Below are 18645 nucleotides of genomic sequence, written 5' to 3' on the forward strand. Positions count from 1 at the left end.
TCGGCCGGAGGACATTGCCGGGGACACTGCAGGAGGGACATCGCGGGAGCGCAGGACAAGGTAAGTGCAGAAGAGATCCCGGAGCAGCGCTGCAGTGTATTCCCGAGTGTAGCTCAGGGGGGTTACCGCTTGTGGTGCTGAAACTTTACGCTGAGCTACACTCGGGAATACCTCCAGGGGGGTTAACATACCTGAACCCATCTTGATCCAGTGATGTGCATGTGAACATCAGCTCTGCAACGTCTCTCTTCCCTCATTGGCTAACACACCAGCAGGAGCCGCTGGCTCCTGCTGCTGTCAATCACAGCCAGTGATCCAATGAGGAAAAAAAAAAAAAAAAAAAAAAAACACAGGGAGCAGGGCCGAGCCGTGCTCTGTGTGTGAATGGACAATGTGCATTCACAGGAGTGTGGCTCGGGAGCGAGCCTGCTCAAGTGCCGCCATACCAAGAGGCTTCCGATTGGCGCTCAACATGGGGGAGGAGTCATAACCTCCGGCGGAAGACACAAAAAATAGGGTGGGGGCTACTCTGTACAAAGCTATTACAAAGAGCAGGTAAGGGAAGTATGACATATTTAAAAAAGTAAAAGAAAATAAAACAGTTTTACTTAACTGACCCCCTGGTGTTCTCCTCTACCTCTCTACGCTCCAGCAGTGGACTGTCCCTTGGTGTCCTCATGTCCGATGCAAAGCAGGGGCTCTGCAACGAACCTGATGACATCAGAGGACCTGCGACTGCTATAGCATAGGGGAGAAGATGCTGCAGGGGTGGTATTAGAGCCTGTGGGAGCAGAGAGTCAGGGCATTTTTGTGGCTCCACCTAAGTGAGAATAAAAACCTTTAAGAGTGAGAGCAGCCCCACTGCAAGGGAGATTTTTTATTACTTTTCCTGAAGTTCAGCTTTACGGGATCACTTTGCTCTGAGAAAGTGGCCCTGTGTCCCAAAATAACATTTTAACCTCAGTGAGTGCCCTTGGCCTCTCCTCCCCATTCTCTTCTCTTTGGTCTCTACATCTTCTCCTCAAGGGATATCCTTGTCCTCTCCTCATTGGTCAGATCATTATCTCCTCAGGGGATGTCCTTGTCCTCTCCTCATTGGTCAGATCGTTGTCTCCTCAGGGGATGTCATTGTCCTCTCCTCATTGGTCAGATCGTTGTCTCCTCAGGGGATGTCATTGTCCTCTCCTCATTGGTCAGATCGTTGTCTCCTCAGGGGATGTCATTGTCCTCTCCTCATTGGTCAGATCGTTGTCTCCTCAGGGGATGTCATTGTCCTCTCCTCATTGGTCAGATCGTTGTCTCCTCAGGGGATGTCATTGTCCTCTCCTCATTGGTCAGATCGTTGTCTCCTCAGGGGATGTCCTTGTCCTCTCATTGGTCAGATCGTTGTCTCCTCGGGATGTCATTGTCAGATCATTATCTCCTCAGGGGATGTCATTGTCCTCTCACTGGTCAGATCACTGTCTCCTCGGGATGTTCCTGTCCTCTCCTCATTGGACAGATCATCATCTATTCAGGGGAAGTCCTTATCCTCTCATTGGTCAGATTGTTGTCTCTCAGTGGATGTCATTGCCCTCTCCTCATCGGTCAGCTCATCGTCTCCTCAGGGGATGTCCTTGTCCTCTCCTCATCGGTCAGATCATCGACTCCTCAGGGGATGTCCTTGTCCTCTCCTCATTGGTCAGATCATCGACTCCTCAGGGGATGTCCTTGTCCTCTCCTCATTGGTCAGATCATCGTCTATTCAGGGGATGCCCTTGTTCTCTCCTCAGAGGGTCTACCCATCTTCTCCCCAGGGGTTGTCCCAATGTTCTTCTCTAGGGAGGTTCTCTCAGGGGTCCCCACCCATCTTCCCCCAGGGAAGGGGTTTCTTGTCCTCCCATTCTGGACCTCCACAGACACAATGATTATTATTTATATCCAATCCTCGGCCCCCATCACTTCGCAGCCTTGTGTCACATTACATTTTATGGGCGATGTACAGGGATCGGATCTCCCCTCCGTATCCCTATTAGGGAGAGTCACCCTACTTGTCCGGATTTACCATGATCATGGAAAGTACATCCCGATTGATGGGTTGTCACCAGAACAGGAATTTACCTGAAATCTTTTAACGGGGAAACCAGAGGGATTTCCTCCCACTTCCCTTTTGGCTATGGGACAGGAAGTAGAGAGAAATCTCCCCCATGGGGACACAGGACAAGAAAACCCCGACGGGGGTGATAACTCTGCCTGACTCCAGCCAATGACGCTTTGCCTTCCGTTGTACGGTACTACCCCCGTGATTGGATCTCTGTGTGACCTCCCTATTCACTCAGAGACCTCCATGACACCTCGGGCCCCCCTGTGCTCTCCTGGGGGGCCCCAGGCACTGGCTCCCCTCGTCAGGCCTCACTCACCGCCGCCGTGGCCAGGCTGTGCATGTTCGGAGCCTCCCCCAGGCTCTCGTCTGTCCTGCTCCGCTCTTCCTCCGCCTCCTTCTATCCAACAACAACCGGCGACCCGCCCCTTCCGCTGACATCACAGCCTCACGTGACACGCGCAAAAAAGGGGAGACTGATCACGTGCTCATCAATTCCGAGGTCCCGCCGTATAGCGCCCCCGAAGAGTTCGCTGTAAACCGGAAAAAACAAACGAAGTTCGGAATTAAACGGGAAAAGAGAAAAAGGAGCCCTTTTGACGTCATCGATGTGCGCGACGCGGTCATACGCAGATGACGTCACTCCGCTCCTGAGTGAGACGTTCGCTTCTGCGCTGAGAAGATTGACAACTTCCCGCCAAATCGTGCGCTGTGTGTGACAGGCGGAGGAGCCGGGCCCGGGGCCCCCACAGGGTGAGTGAGAGCGTCGCCAGGGGCCCCAGGGGGGAGGGACTGACTTAGGCTTTATGTTTGAGGGGAGCTACATGTCCCCCTGACAACCCCACATAGAGGGAACTACAAGAGCCTGCATGTCCCCTGACAACCCACCACAGAGGGAACTACAAGAGCCTGCATGTCCCCTGACAGCCCCATATAGAGGGAACTACAAGAGCCTGCATGTCCCCTGACAGCCCCCCACAGAGGGAACTGCAAGAGCCTGCATTTCCCCTGACAGCCCCATATAGAGGGAACTGCAAGAGCCTGCATGTCCCCTGACAACCCCATCTAGAGGGAACTACAAGAGCCTGCATGTCCCCTGACAACCCCATCTAGAGGGAACTACAAGAGCCTGCATGTCCCCTGACAACCCCATATTTATTTATTTCAGGTACTTATATAGCGCCATCAATTTACGCAGCACCTTACATATATATTGTACATTCACATCAGTCCCTAACCCTCAAGGGGTGTACAATCTAAGGTCCCTAACTCACATTCATACATACACATACTAGGGATAATTTAGACAGGAGCCAATTCACCTACCAGCATGTCTTTGGAGTGTGGGAGGAAACCGGAGTACCCGGAGGAAACCCACGCAGGCACAGGGAGCACATGCAAACTCCAGGCAGGAGGTGCCGTGGTTGGGATTCAAACCAACGACCCGAGTACTGCCAGGGGGAAGTGCTAACTATTTAGCCACTGTATCAGATGTCTTGCAAATCGCACCTGAAATCGGCATCTCACCGGACTTTAAAATCGTGTGACTTCACTGTAAGTGGCACGATTTGAAAGTCGGCTTGATGTGACCGGGAGGGTTAAGCAACTTTCTATTTCCCTAGAGGGAACTACAAGAACCTGCATGTCCCCTGACAACCCCATATAGAGGGAACTACAAGAACCTGCATGTCCCCTGACAACCCACCACAGAGGGATCTACAAGAGCCTGCATGTCCCCTGACAACCCACCACAGAGGGAACTACAAGAACCTGCATGTCCCCTGACAACCCCATATAGAGGGAACTACAAGAACCTGCATGTCCCCTGACAACCCACCACAGAGGGAACTACAAGAACCTGCATGTCCCCTGACAACCCCATATAGAGGGAACTACAAGAACCTGCATGTCCCCTGACAACCCCATATAGAGGGAACTACAAGAACCTGCATGTCCCCTGACAACCCCATATAGAGGGAACTACAAGAACCTGCATGTCCCCTGACAATCCACCACAGAGGGATCTACAAGAACCTGCATGTCCCCTGACAACCCCATATAGAGGGAACTACAAGAACCTGCATGTCCCCTGACAACCTCATATAGAGGGAACTACAAGAACCTGCATGTCCCCTGACAACCCACCACAGAGTTAATTACAAGAGCCTGCATGTCCCCCCACAACCCCATGTAGGGAGAACCTCAAGAGCCTGCGCCCCCCTGTCCTCATGTAGGGGGAACCTCAAGAGCCTGTTTGACACCTTCCCTTGACAGAGTGTTTGACACCTTCCCTGTTTATTGTGTGATGTAGGAAGTTGGGGTTGTCACCATTTTATTCTCCAGGCTCTCCGCCTTCAGATGTTGTTTTTTGGGATTTCACTCCTCTTCAGGCCTACCTACCTCAGTTCTTCCGTGGCAGAGAGGCCGCGCTGCACCAGGTCACTTGCATGTACGCAGTCCGCCATTTCCGGGGAGGGAATGCGCAAGTCGCCACTTCTGTGCTGCCATTCACTACAGCGCAAGGCACTCAGCAGGACCTGACCCATGATTCATGGCCGGGACCTGCCGATCGGCTTATCGAATGACAGTTCAGAGCTCTGTGTTTACTCGGGCAATGAACAGAGAGCAGCCTGGGAGGGAGATGAGTGAAGGGAGCGCAGCCCGGGAGGGAGACGAGTGAAGGGAGCGCGGCCCGGGAGGGAGACGAGTGAAGGGAGCGCGGCCCGGGAGGGAGACGAGTGAAGGGAGCGCGGCCCGGGAGGGAGACGAGTGAAGGGAGCGCGGCCCGGGAGGGAGACGAGTGAAGGGAGCGCGGCCCGGGAGGGAGACGAGTGAAGGGAGCGCGGCCCGGGAGGGAGACGAGTGAAGGGAGCGCGGCCCGGGAGGGAGACGAGTGAAGGGAGCGCGGCCCGGGAGGGAGACGAGTGAAGGGAGCGCGGCCCGGGAGGGAGACGAGTGAAGGGAGCGCGGCCCGGGAGGGAGACGAGTGAAGGGAGCGCGGCCCGGGAGGGAGACGAGTGAAGGGAGCGCGGCCCGGGAGGGAGACGAGTGAAGGGAGCGCGGCCCGGGAGGGAGACGAGTGAAGGGAGCGCGGCCCGGGAGGGAGACGAGTGAAGGGAGCGCGGCCCGGGAGGGAGACGAGTGAAGGGAGCGCGGCCCGGGAGGGAGACGAGTGAAGGGAGCGCGGCCCGGGAGGGAGACGAGTGAAGGGAGCGCGGCCCGGGAGGGAGACGAGTGAAGGGAGCGCGGCCCGGGAGGGAGACGAGTGAAGGGAGCGCGGCCCGGGAGGGAGACGAGTGAAGGGAGCGCGGCCCGGGAGGGAGACGAGTGAAGGGAGCGCGGCCCGGGAGGGAGACGAGTGAAGGGAGCGCGGCCCGGGAGGGAGACGAGTGAAGGGAGCGCGGCCCGGGAGGGAGACGAGTGAAGGGAGCGCGGCCCGGGAGGGAGACGAGTGAAGGGAGCGCGGCCCGGGAGGGAGAGGAGTGAAGGGAGCGCGGCCCGGGAGGGAGAGGAGTGAAGGGAGCGCGGCCCGGGAGGGAGAGGAGTGAAGGGAGCGCGGCCCGGGAGGGAGAGGAGTGAAGGGAGCGCGGCCCGGGAGGGAGATGAATGCTGCACACATGACACATTGTTAGGCACACGGTTAACCCTTTGGTTGACTCTAGATATTAACCCCTTCCCAGCCGGTGTCATTAGTACAGTCTATACTATGATCACTGTATTCATCTTTGGTCACACTGAATCTGACTTTGAAATTGTGCGACTTCACGTGAAGTCTCGTTCTTTCAAAGTCGGATGACCGTGTGACTTCATGCACAGATGTCTATTCGAGTCGCTTGTGAACTTGCGGAAAGTAGTGCATGAAGTGCTTTCAAAATCAGTGCAGTAGCTCTGAATTGACCTTCCATTGTAGACAATATGATGCGACTTGAAATGCGCATGACTAGTCATACCGGTGTCACCGGGGATGTCCGTGTCAGATAGGGGGGAGTCCCCCCTTACATCAGTCCTCAGAAAACCCACTTACATCAGAGTCTGACGAGTTCCCCCTTACATCAGAGTCCCCCTTTATATACACTGGGGGAACTCTGATGCAAGGGGAAACTCTGGTGACCAGAGACCCCCTTACGTGAGTTCCCTTTTGTATACCTTGTAATAGGATCTATGACATAAGGGGGGCTTCTGATGTCATAGTCCCTATTACAAAGTGTACAAAAGGGAACTCTGATGTCAGGGGGTCTCTGGTCACCAGAGTTCCCCCTTGCATCAGAGTTCCCCCAGTGTATATAAAGGGGGACTCTGATGTAAGGGGGAACTCTGCGGACTCTTGTTTAAACGGGAACTCTGCTGACTCTGGTCATCACAGAGATCCCACTTACATCAGAGTTGCCCTTTACTCCAGAGTCAGCAGAGTTCCACTTTACTCCAGAGTCCGCAGAGTTCCCCCTTACATCAGAGTCCCCCCTTTATGTACAGTGGGGGAACTCTGGTGACCAGAGACCCCCTTACATCAGAGTTCCCTTATGTACACCTTGTAGTATGGACTATGACATCAGAAGCCCCCCCTTACATCACAGTCCACAAAGATCCCCCTTATGTCATAGACCCTATTACAAGGTATACAAAAGGGAACTTTGATGTAAGGGGGTCTCTGGTCACCAGAGTTCCCCCAGTGTATATAAAGGGGGACTCTGATGTAAGGGGGAACTCTGTGGACTTTGGAGTAAAGTGGAACTCTGCTGACTCTGGAGTAATGGGCAACTCTGATGTAAGTGGGATCTCTGTGGAGACCAGAGTCAGCAGAGTTTCCCTTTAAACCAGTGTGTCAGAGTATTTCTAGAAGGGGGCCAGGTCATCCATGGCAGCCCCCTAATTGCATCTGCAAAGTCACTTACCTTACATTACCAGCACTCCCCACCCCACACAATATTGCCCTCCCCTCCTTGGGGCCACCAGTCCCAGCATAGTGGGTTGGGGGCCCATTTCTCAGCTTCTCCCCAGTGCCCCCCACCAGGGGGTACATCGTCTGATGAGCACGGTCCCCTCCCTACACAGTTTGCCCTCCCCTTCTTGGAAATACCAATCCCAGCATTTCTCAGCTTGGGGAGTACATCGTCTGATAAAATGCGGTCGCCATGGTCAAATGACCGAGAGAGACAAAAGGACGTTGCAAAGGATCGTGACCCAGAATTAGAGAACAGCTGCTGAAAAAGTGACTGCAGAGCTCAGTCTTCCTGGGACTGAGATTGAGCTCTGCAGTCACTTTTGCAGAAGTTGTTTTCTTATTCCGGGTCAAAATCCTGCCCAATGTCTTTTTGTGTCTCACGGTCGGTTGGCCATAGCGACCACTTAAGTTCATCAGACGGCGTGTTCCTGGAAACTGTACACGCCGTCCTAACCTTTGACACTGCGCCTCGCGACCCGGCAAAGAAATCGATAGCTTCAGTCCTAGAAGCACCAGCTAAGCAGCACCAACAATTTTCCCTCTTTGAAGGTCAGTAAGCTCTGACATGACTCCGTATCAATAGCAACGCACGCAGCGAATGACAAAAGTGAGGCTTCCTGCCTGTTAGCTTGGTGTCTCATCACACAGTGGAAGCAAAAGAATGTTACATCACTTCCGCTTTCAGCGCGAATTATGTTTTCACTTTCACACCTGCAAACCATACAGTGTTTCCATTTATTTTTTGTCTAACCCCTCTATATGTAGCTTTAAGCTGATGAACGTTTGGCTTTATTTTTACTGTTCCCTTTCATCCTTCAGATCGCCTCTTGTCTGAGATCTCTGCCATTTTTTTTAAAATGGCTTCCCTTAGCCTGAGGGGCTCCATTCGGATCCACTGCCTGAATATGGGAACATCGAAGTGGAAGGAAGGCAGCTGTGAAGTCGTGGAGAAAGATAACAAATACAGCCTCGTGGTGAATTTCAATGCTGGTGGCGTGCCTGCAAAATTTCAGGTTAGCATATTGTTTGTTTTTAACCACTTGCCTACCAGGCACTTATACCCCCTTATGTACCAGGCCAATTTTCAGCTTTCAGCGCTGCCGCACTTTGACAATTGCGCGGTCATACAACATTGTACCCATATGAAATTTTGATCATTTTTTTCTCACAAATAGAGCTTTCTTTTGGTAGTATTTAATCGCCGCTGGGCGCTTTACTTTTTGCGCTATAAATAAAAAAAAGTGCAAAAAATTTGAAAAATTTTATAATAGAAACAAAGAAACTTTTTTTTTTTCAAACAGGTATTTTTTCTCCTTCACTGATGTGCGTTGATGAGGCAGCACTGATGGGCACTGATAGGCGGCACTGGTAGGCAGCACTAAAGGGCACTGATAGGCAGTACTAATGAGGTGGCACGGATAGGCGGAACTAATATGCAGCACTGATAGGCGGCACTGATAGGTGACACTGATGATGGGTACTGATAGACGGCACTGACTGGCATCACTGTTGGGCACTGACTGGTGGCACTGACTGGCACAACCCCTGGGCACTGACTGGTGGCACTGACTGGCACAACCCCTGGGCACTGACTGGTGGCACTGACTAGCAGCACTGCTGGGCTGCACTGGTGGGTGGCACTGGTGGGCAACACTAGTGGCTGGGCACAGGTGGGTGGCACTGCTGGGCACAGGTGGGTGGCACTGCTGGGCACAGGTGGGTGGCACTGCTGGGCACAGGTGGGTGGCACTGCAGAGTGGCACAGGTGGGTGGCACTGCAGAGTGGCACAGGTGGGTGGCACTGCTGGGCACAGGTGGGTGCACTGCTGGGCACAGGTGGGCGGAGCTAGTGGGCGCACTGCTGGGCACAGGTGGGCGGAACTTGCGGGTGGCACTGCTGGGCACCGATCATCAGGGCACTGATCATCAGTGCTGATCCCCGCTCTGACAACTGCCGGTTCTCGGCAGTACTTTCCTCACGATCTGACATTGTGAGGAAAGTGCAGCCGAGAACCGGCACTTGCATTTCCCTCTGATCAGCGTGTCATTGGACACCGCTGATCACGTGGTAAAAGGCCGCTGTGACCACGTCACGTGATCAGCTGTGTCCGTAGGACACAGCGATCACGGAGATCGCCGGGTGCGCGCCCCCTGGGGCGCGCAGGAGAGCGCGTTCTGGGGGGACGTCATATGACGTCCACTCAGAACTGGCCGGCCGCAGTGCAGCCGTCATTCGGCTATCTGCGGTCGGCAACTAGTTAAAAGTGGGATGGGTCTCATTCATACCAGTGTTTGTTTTTGTTTTTTTTTATTTTTTGTTTGTTTTTTTATTTTTGTATATAGAAAATTATAGCCTGCTTTAGATGGAAATGGAACGGTAACTAACATTTAATTGCTGGATAACTGGTGTAAAAACCACATGATATATCATTATCGCTTCAGTCGATCCTGAATACGGCTGCCAGACTCATTCACCTTTCCAACCGCTCCATCTCCGCCGCCCCCCTCTGCCAATCCCTCCACTGGCTTCCGATTGCGCAACGGATCAAATTCAAAATCCTAACACTGACATACAAAGCTGTCCACCATACTGCCCCGAACTACATCACTGACCTAATATCCAAGTACCGCCCAGCACGCACACTCCGCTCCTCACAAGACCTCCTTCTCTCTAGTTCCCTGGTCTCCTCCTCCCATGCCCGCCTCCAGGACTTCTCCAGGGTGTCACCCATCCTTTGGAACTCCGTGCCCCAACCCATCAGATTATCACCTACTCTCTTCTCCTTTAGGCGCACCCTGAAAACCCATCTCTTCAGGGAAGCCTACCCCACCCCCTGCTAACTTGCCGACCTCCTCCACTCTTCCTACCACTCCATCCCCCACAGCTATCTCCTTCTGTGCCACCATCCCCTCCCTCCTAGATTGTAAGCTCCAAGGAGCAGGGCCCTCGATCCCCTCATGTTTTGCATTGTATTGGTATTGTTCTGTCACATGTTCTGTCCCCCTTTGTAATGTACAGCGCTGAGCGAACTATTGGCGCTTTATAAATACTGTATAATAATAATAATTCTTTTATGAAAGTGAAGTGACCTTTAAAGTGGTATTAAACCCAAAACCAAAAATGTGTTATATTATAGTTTACCGATTATTAGGTGTGGTGGCTGTATTAGTTTTTCTTTTTTAGGCTTTTTTTTTCTCTGTTTTCACCTGGTGATCTGGCCAGAATACACACCTCCTGTATTAGAGCGCCTCTACTTTGGATGAAGGAACACAGGAGGCACCTTTTTGGACAGCAGGATTGTGTGTCTTGGGGGAGTGTTTAGATGTACTTTTGAAAAACAACAGACTTGCTGGCCAGATCACCATTTGAAAGAAACCTAAAAAAGAAAGCTAATGCAGCCACTACATCTAAGAATTGGTAAGTTGCAATATATAAAATGTTTGCTTTAGGGTGTTACCGAACCCACAACAGCACAATCAGTCTGTATATGCAGTAAAGAGTACTTGTACTGTGAAACATAAGGGGTTAATCCTCCGCATTGTGTAAAAAAGATGTTTGATCCTCCCCTTCTTCCACAGTCCACAAGCCATCTGCTGATAGAACAAAGCCCTCGGGGCCTGCTGCACATGCGCAGTTTGGTGTATTGCTAGAGGTTTTTTTTTGTCTTGGGAGAGTGCGTGTGATCAGCACAGGGCCAATCAACGTTGTCCAGACAGAGGTCAGGGGTCCTGCAGCCTAATAGGGGAGAATGGAAACTCCTCCTACAAGCTTTAACAAGTGCTCTGCTGGACACTGATAGAAGTCACAAGACTGCTCTAACTGCTGATGAGTAAAGGTATTTAGCAGTTTATATTTATTAAAATAATTGCATTTCCATGTTCTGTGTACTGTGGGAGACCAGATATAGTGAATGCAGTGTCCGGGGAGAGCGGATATAGTGGATGGGGGTTTGGGGAGACCATATATAGTGAATGCAGGGTCCGGGGAGAGCGGATATAGTGGATGGGGGTTCGGGGAGAGGGGATATAGTGAATGCGGGGTCCTGGGAGAGGGGATATAGTGAATGCGGGGTCCTGGGAGAGGGGATATAGTGAATGCGGGGTCCGGGGAGAGCGGATATAGTGGATGCGGGGTCCGGGGAGAGCGGATATAGTGGATGCGGGGTCCGGGGAGAGCGGATATAGTGGATGCGGGGTCCGGGGACAGCGGATATAGTGGATGCGGGGTCCGGGGAGAGCGGATATAGTGGATGCGGGGTCCGGGGAGAGCGGATATAGTGGATGCGGGGTCCGGGGAGAGCGGATATAGTGGATGCGGGGTCCGGGGAGAGCGGATATAGTGGATGCGGGGTCCGGGGAGAGCGGATATAGTGGATGCGGGGTCCGGGGAGAGCGGATATAGTGGATGCGGGGTCCGGGGAGAGCGGATATAGTGGATGCGGGGTCCGGGGAGACCGGATATAGTGGATGCGGGGTCCGGGGGTTTAGTAACACTTTAATACCACTTTAAAGGGTAACACCACTTTCTTGGGGAAAAAAATATAGCGTATACAATTGCGAGACAAATCATGATGTAATTGTTTTTTGCACGGAACACCCCCCAGAAATGTCATTTCCTCCTTGTGTGATTAGCTCACTGATTTTCCCAGAAGTCTGCACTAAAATCCAAGTCAGGTTTTTGTCATCCCCTGCAACAAAAATATCCTTTTTGGGGAGATACTCCCAAAGGAACATCATGTCTAAAGGGATGCAGACCCTGCCACTTTCCTCAGTGCCCTGCAGGTGCAGCAGCTGATTTATAATTATGAAATCACTCCCATACAGATTCACTTTACACATGAGCACAAGCAAACAACTTTTTCTTCAGAATAACAAAAGGTAGGAATCTGCAGCAGTTTGTTAAAATCCCTGCAATGTGCAGAGGGGAATGTTTTTGTTTTTTTTTCTCAACAAAGGTGGAGTTAAAGTTAACGTAATGACCATTTTTTTCATGACGTTTCATAGCTAATCAATTATTTTAATGCAGTAGAAAAATAACCAACAATTTTGTTTCAATTTTACATTTCTAGCTCCATCAGAACATTAAAAATGTTGTTTTGCGGCCAGCCGGAGCGAAACAAAGCAGGTTATTGGTTACGCTGAAAGATACCAGTTCTCTCACGATTGACAAGGTTCCAAGCAAAGATGCTGAGGAGCTGAAACACTTTCTAGAGACCATTACACATGAAAAGGCTCAAACAGGTAAGGGAGACCCATATTGGAGGATGGGCAGTAAAGCTTTTAAACCGTTTTATATATATATTTGTTGTACTTGTAAGGCTGCACTCACATTTCTTTATCCTGTTTCACTACCAAGTTATGGCATTGAAATTACTAGAACAAGACAGAATTTTGTTACAAAGTTGTACATCCTACTTATGGCTTACACCCTGGTTCACATATATGCGGCCATGCGGACCTCGTTTTGCGCAGGCACGAGAGCCCATTCATTTGAATGGACTCCCGTGCCCCGTGACACGCAGGGAAGAAGTCCCTGCACTTCTGAAAACGCAGCCCGCACGGGAACCTTGGTTCCCAGTATGGTTGCGTTTTCCAGTGTGGGCGGCGTGCCATTAGAACTAATGGCACCCACCCGTGGGTCCGCATTCCTCTGTGCAGGTGGTCAGCTGCATGCATTTTCGGGCGGATCTGCAGCGACACCACCCGCACAGATGTGAACCAAGCCTAAATGTAGAAGTGTTTTTAACAATAAAAACCAGCGCAAACCCACATAATCAATTGCATTACTCAACTTAGAAAACCACTTAGTGTTAATAAAAATATATATAATAAATTATATATAAATAAATTATTATAAAAATATTAAATTCATAAGTCCAGTGACTAAAAATCAAGTGACAAAAAAAATTCAAAAAATCCCAAAAAATATATATTTAACAGTCCCGTGACAAAAAAATCAAATAAATTATAATTTTCATTGGATTCTTCCGTGTTTATGATCCCTTCACCATCCACCAGTGCAGAAATCAACATTAATTGCACTCACCAGATAGTAGTGAGTCACACGCCTTTCAGGAATATTAAGGGCTCCTGGACCCCCTTTACTTTTTGTGAGACCTCCAAATGCTGTTTCTTCTTATGTCTGGGTACCTCTTCTGCTTACTCCTCTCACCGAATCCCCCAAGGAAAATCAGGAAGAAGAAAAGACCATAGCGTGATACCGTAGTAATTTCTCCTCAAAGTAATCTCTCCAGACCACTCACATTCTTTTGCGGGATATAACCCACCTTTTATTCAAAACAACAATAATTTTCTTCCAAAATGATCCACTTTTCAAGTACACCGACTTTTTAAGAGACCCCACAGCCTCGTATACAGCAGGATGGCAGACAGGGCGTTATCAAGACGCTCATTTCCACTTCCGGCGTCTTGATAACGCCCTGTGGGTGGGGCGAAACGCGTTGACGCACTTCCGGTTGCCTGTTCCGTCGTCTGACGTCATTTCCGGTGAGTGGAGCGCACGCCGAGCGGTGCGTTCCAAGGGGCCATCTTAGCTTAGCAGATGAGTCTGTAGCTGAGGTCTGCCATCCTGCTGTATACGAGGCTGTGGGGTCTCTTAAAAAGTCGGTGTACTTGAAAAGTGGATCACTTTGGAAGAAAATTATTGTTGTTTTGAATAAAAGGTGGGTTATATCCCGCAAAAGAATGTGAGTGGTCTGGAGAGATTACTTTGAGGAGAAATTACTACGGTATCACGCTATGGTCTTTTCTTCTTCCTGATTTTCCTTGGGGGATTCGGTGAGAGGAGTAAGCAGAAGAGGTACCCAGACATAAGAAGAAACAGCATTTGGAGGTCTCACAAAAAGTAAAGGGGGTCCAGGAGCCCTTAATATTCCTGAAAGGCGTGTGACTCACTACTATCTGGTGAGTGCGGTTAATGTTGATTTCTGCACTGGTGGATGGTGAAGGGATCATAAACACGGAAGAATCCAATGAAAATTATAATTTATTTGATTTTTTTGTCACAGGACTGTTAAATATATATTTTTTGGAATTTTTTGAATTTTTTTTGTCACTTGATTTTTAGTCACTGGACTTATGAATTTAATATTTTTATATTAATTTATTTATATATAATTTATTATATATATTTTTATTAGCACTAAGTGGTTTTCTAAGTTGAGTAATGCAATTGATTATGTGGGTTTGCGCTGGTTTTTATTGTTAAAAGTTTTTTGGTTTTTTGTACCTGTGCACAGCAGCATCTCACGGGGATTTGTATGGTTAATAGGAGAGTCCTGGGCGCTGAGGTTTTGTTTTCTTTATATAAATGTAGAAGTGATCTAGACAGCTGGATAGAAAGCTGCTCTAGCATTTTTAGACCCCACTTGGAATACTGTGCCCACTTCTGGAGACTTCTCATTCAACAAGATGTTGATGAGATAGAATGAGTTCAGAAATGGGAAAAAAAAAATGGTGACCGGTCTGAGGGATAAAACCTATCATGAGAGACTTCAGGAACTTAACCCCTTTGAGTTTCAGAAGCCAGGAGGTGGGGCGGGGTTTAGGGTCATGTGACTGCCGTGACACGTCGTCACGGCGGTCACATGATTGGGAAAGGTCCCGATCGAAAGAGGCGATCGGGACCTTTCCGTGAGTACCGGACGTGTGCTGGGAGCGCGCAGGGCGTGCGCTTTTGGCACATATGTCCTTTTTTAATAGAACGCAAATGTGCGGCCGCTCGGCGTCTAGACCCAGACGCCGGGAGCCGCACATTTGCGTTTGGCCGGTGTGAAGAGGTTAATACAGTATGTGCAGTCTGGGGAAAAGGAGGAGACCTGATTAAAAAATATAAATGCATTCGCCCCTTTCTGCTGCCTGCTCCTGACCCTTTAAGTGGATCTAAATGCTGGGAGATATGGGACCGCTGTGATTGGCAGTCATTTGATCAGAAAGCTGCCAATCGCAAGTATGTATCAGGAGCTTTCCGGTACACGCTCATTACTGTGCTGGGAGCATGCTTTCAGCACAGTAAAGTGTTCACGTAGGGCTGCATATATGCGGCTGCTCATAGTTAAAGCCCACCCGCTGAGAGGCCTCATATATGTGCCGGGTTGCCTGGAAGAGGTTAAGGGTGTGAATAAGGTTCAGGTGGGCAGCATCTTCCATATGAAGCCAAGATGAAGAACACGGGGACATGATCTCAAACTAGTTAGAGGAAAGTTCAAAACTAGTCTTTGAAATTATTATTTTCCCAAAAGAATAGTTGACGCTTGGAACAGATTTACAGCAGGGGTAGTAAGTCAGTCAACAGTAAATGGATTCAGGCATGCTTGGGACAAACAAATCTTTACTCAGACAAAAAGTAAAACACACACACACGTTTACAATGTCTTTTTCTGCCTTCATTCTTCTACAGTATGTTCTTGAGCCAACACTCTATTTCTGAATGTAATATTCTTTTCCTAGTAAAACCAGTCCAAGGGTCTGGAAGTTTTGGTGGCATTCTGGGAAACAGAAGCACCCAGCGAGACAGCAACAGACCTTTAACTAACCTCCAAAGTCAGGTATGCCTGCATGTGTAGTTAAGATATTGATTACTGTATAAGATGGATGAATACTGTAGGTCTGTCACCATTTATGTGTAGTCAGTCTTTTTAGGCATGGTGTCCTTTTTATTAAGTTAAAGGATGAGTTTACCATGGCGACCGCGCTTAAGTTCATCTGACGGCATTGTGTCAATTGTGCGCTTAGATACACGGACGCTGGCAACAATTTTGTCTCATGACCTGTAAATCTTGATTCTCCCTCCATCCCTTCTGAATGGAATGTGAGTCTGTAGTGAAGGAGGGGTCAAAAGTGCATAGGCGCAGCTGAATAAGCTCCATGGTTGTAATCCCTAATTAGCCTTGTTCCAGAATGTCTGCTTGACAACCACTTTCCTCTGCCTGGTTGTAAAACCATAACTCAGTCGGTCACGACCTGGAAGCATTACAACAGAGGGTGCCAGGAAATGTACATCCCACATGAGTCATTTTTCATACAAATTCATAAACTTCAGCAGGAACTGGGCACATTGATATGAATTATATATGCGGATAGGTCATTTTAATATGAGTCATATGACACCTTCAAAAGGATAAATACGAGCGCATCTATGAAATAGCAGCTGAGCATAAGGTACCATACACCCTCAAAACAATATATATCACAAGATGCAGCGCTATAAACTATAACATATATGCATGAATCAAAAAATCAGTCATAAATGACTGAACAGTTGAAAGTTCATATAATAGGTGACTTTAGTGCTCTCTTCTACTTTATATCCTCCTGGTGGTCAGGCGTTTGTGCAAAATAGTGCTGAAGGGGTGCACACTCACCAGAACGCACAGGTATATGAGCGTTTAGTATAGATTCCCCTTTAGGATCATCGACTGGACACGATGTGATATTAGGACCACCACTTTCCAGAACTCCTAGATGTTCCTGTAAATTCCCTTGTTGGGTGACCTGCGGACTTCTCCTTAGGATCGGTATACGATTCGTACCCCGCAAAGAGATGGGTGACTAGAATGGGTACTCCCCAAGGGAGTCAGAACAAAACGCATCCATAGTGTAGTAGGTCATTTAAAAAATTTATTAAAAGCTCAACAATCCGTGTACACGGTGGTATATAAACAATATGGACTAACCGTCCAGTGATAAAGATGACCGCCGGAGCTCCACGATGCTCCGGCGGTATGACGTCACGGCGTTCCTGGCTCCTCCTACGCGTTTCGTGCACACGCACGTCGTCTGGGGGGATATGCCACTGAACGCCGAGCCGTGCGACGTCCATTTATATGCTAGGCGCATGCGCATTAGAAAGGCGCCATCATTTTGGAGTCTAACCACAGACAACCGGATTTTCATACCGGCGCCATTTTCCATTAGTTATATATGCTAATATCACAGCAATATATATACTCGGCTGGTTGTCATTCCCAATCATCTGACTATGATCCTGTGGTGCCTTCTAATCGATGTTTCCGGCTTTTTCTCCAAGCCGATAAATGTACAATTTGCTCTATGTGATAATAAGATAAGTATATTTCCAATTAGCCAGAAATGAAATACGAATCAAAATCGCCTTGTGTATATGGCACTAGCATATAAACCACTTGCCAAAATATATAGTATACTGTTCATTAAAATACATATAAAATATAAGTCAAACAATCCTAATGTTATGCAATTAAAACAAAGGACTACCGTGGGTCCTTGCTAAAATATAGGTTATAAACTAGTATATAAAATATTACAGTATAGACCTATCAATACCAGTGGATTTTTGTATATAGATGGCACATCAAGATTCTCTAGAAGGGCTGCAGCCCAAAGGTCACAATATAGATATAGATCTTAATTGTTTCATTAATAACAGTTAAAACTTTATGGGCTGTGGTGTAAAATATACTAAGAAAATAGGATACGATGCTGTTGGCTTAATATACTTATTTCCCCTTCTAGAGAATCTTGATGTGCCATCTATATACAAAAATCCACTGGTATTGATAGGTCTATACTGTAATATTTTATATACTAGTTTATAACCTATATTTTAGCAAGGACCCACGGTAGTCCTTTGTTTTAATTGCATAACATTAGGATTGTTTGACTTATATTTTATATGTATTTTAATGAACAGTATACTATATATTTTGGCAAGTGGTTTATATGCTAGTGCCATATACACAAGGCGATTTTGATTCGTATTTCATTTCTGGCTAATTGGAAATATACTTATCTTATTATCACATAGAGCAAATTGTACATTTATCGGCTTGGAGAAAAAGCCGGAAACATCGATTAGAAGGCACCACAGGATCATAGTCAGATGATTGGGAATGACAACCAGCCGAGTATATATATTGCTGTGATATTAGCATATATAACTAATGGAAAATGGCGCCGGTATGAAAATCCGGTTGTCTGTGGTTAGACTCCAAAATGATGGCGCCTTTCTAATGCGCATGCGCCTAGCATATAAATGGACGTCGCACGGCTCGGCGTTCAGTGGCATATCCCCCCAGACGACGTGCGTGTGCACGAAACGCGTAGGAGGAGCCAGGAACGCCGTGACGTCATACCGCCGGAGCATCGTGGAGCTCCGGCGGTCATCTTTATCACTGGACGGTTAGTCCATATTGTTTATATACCACCGTGTACACGGATTGTTGAGCTTTTAATAAATTTTTTAAATGACCTACTACACTATGGATGCGTTTTGTTCTGACTCCCTTGGGGAGTACCCATTCTAGTCACCCATCTCTTTGCGGGGTACGAATCGTATACCGATCCTAAGGAGAAGTCCGCAGGTCACCCAACAAGGGAATTTACAGGAACATCTAGGAGTTCTGGAAAGTGGTGGTCCTAATATCACATCGTGTCCAGTCGATGATCCTAAAGGGGAATCTATACTAAACGCTCATATACCTGTGCGTTCTGGTGAGTGTGCACCCCTTCAGCACTATTTTGCACAAACGCCTGACCACCAGGAGGATATAAAGTAGAAGAGAGCACTAAAGTCACCTATTATATGAACTTTCAACTGTTCTGTCATTTATGACTGATTTTTTGA

At 48.5% G+C, this 18645-nt stretch overlaps 2 protein-coding genes across 3 annotated transcripts in view; one reads left to right on the forward strand and one right to left on the reverse strand.

Annotated features, from left to right (window-relative positions):
- CNOT9 (CCR4-NOT transcription complex subunit 9) overlaps positions 1-2543 on the reverse strand; it is a 36550-nt gene extending 34007 nt beyond the window's left edge. The window contains exon 1 of the mRNA XM_089662592.1: positions 2400-2543. Coding sequence (XP_089518718.1) covers positions 2400-2423 — 24 coding nt within the window. The 5' untranslated portion in view covers positions 2424-2543. The remainder of the gene's footprint in view (positions 1-2399) is intronic.
- Positions 2544-2575: 32 nt separating this feature from the next.
- USP37 (ubiquitin specific peptidase 37) overlaps positions 2576-18645 on the forward strand; it is an 84634-nt gene continuing 68564 nt past the window's right edge. For both annotated transcript variants that reach the window (XM_089662590.1, XM_089662591.1), the window contains exons 1-4: positions 2576-2833; positions 7842-8035; positions 12092-12263; positions 15492-15589. In XM_089662590.1, the coding sequence (XP_089518716.1) occupies positions 7880-8035; positions 12092-12263; positions 15492-15589 (426 nt within the window). In that variant the 5' untranslated portion in view covers positions 2576-2833; positions 7842-7879. The remainder of the gene's footprint in view (positions 2834-7841; positions 8036-12091; positions 12264-15491; positions 15590-18645) is intronic.

Source organism: Staurois parvus, unplaced genomic scaffold, assembly GCF_062004578.1.
Source record: "Staurois parvus isolate SC_StPar_1 unplaced genomic scaffold, SC_StPar_1.0 ptg001495l, whole genome shotgun sequence".
NCBI lineage: Eukaryota > Metazoa > Chordata > Amphibia > Anura > Ranidae > Staurois > Staurois parvus.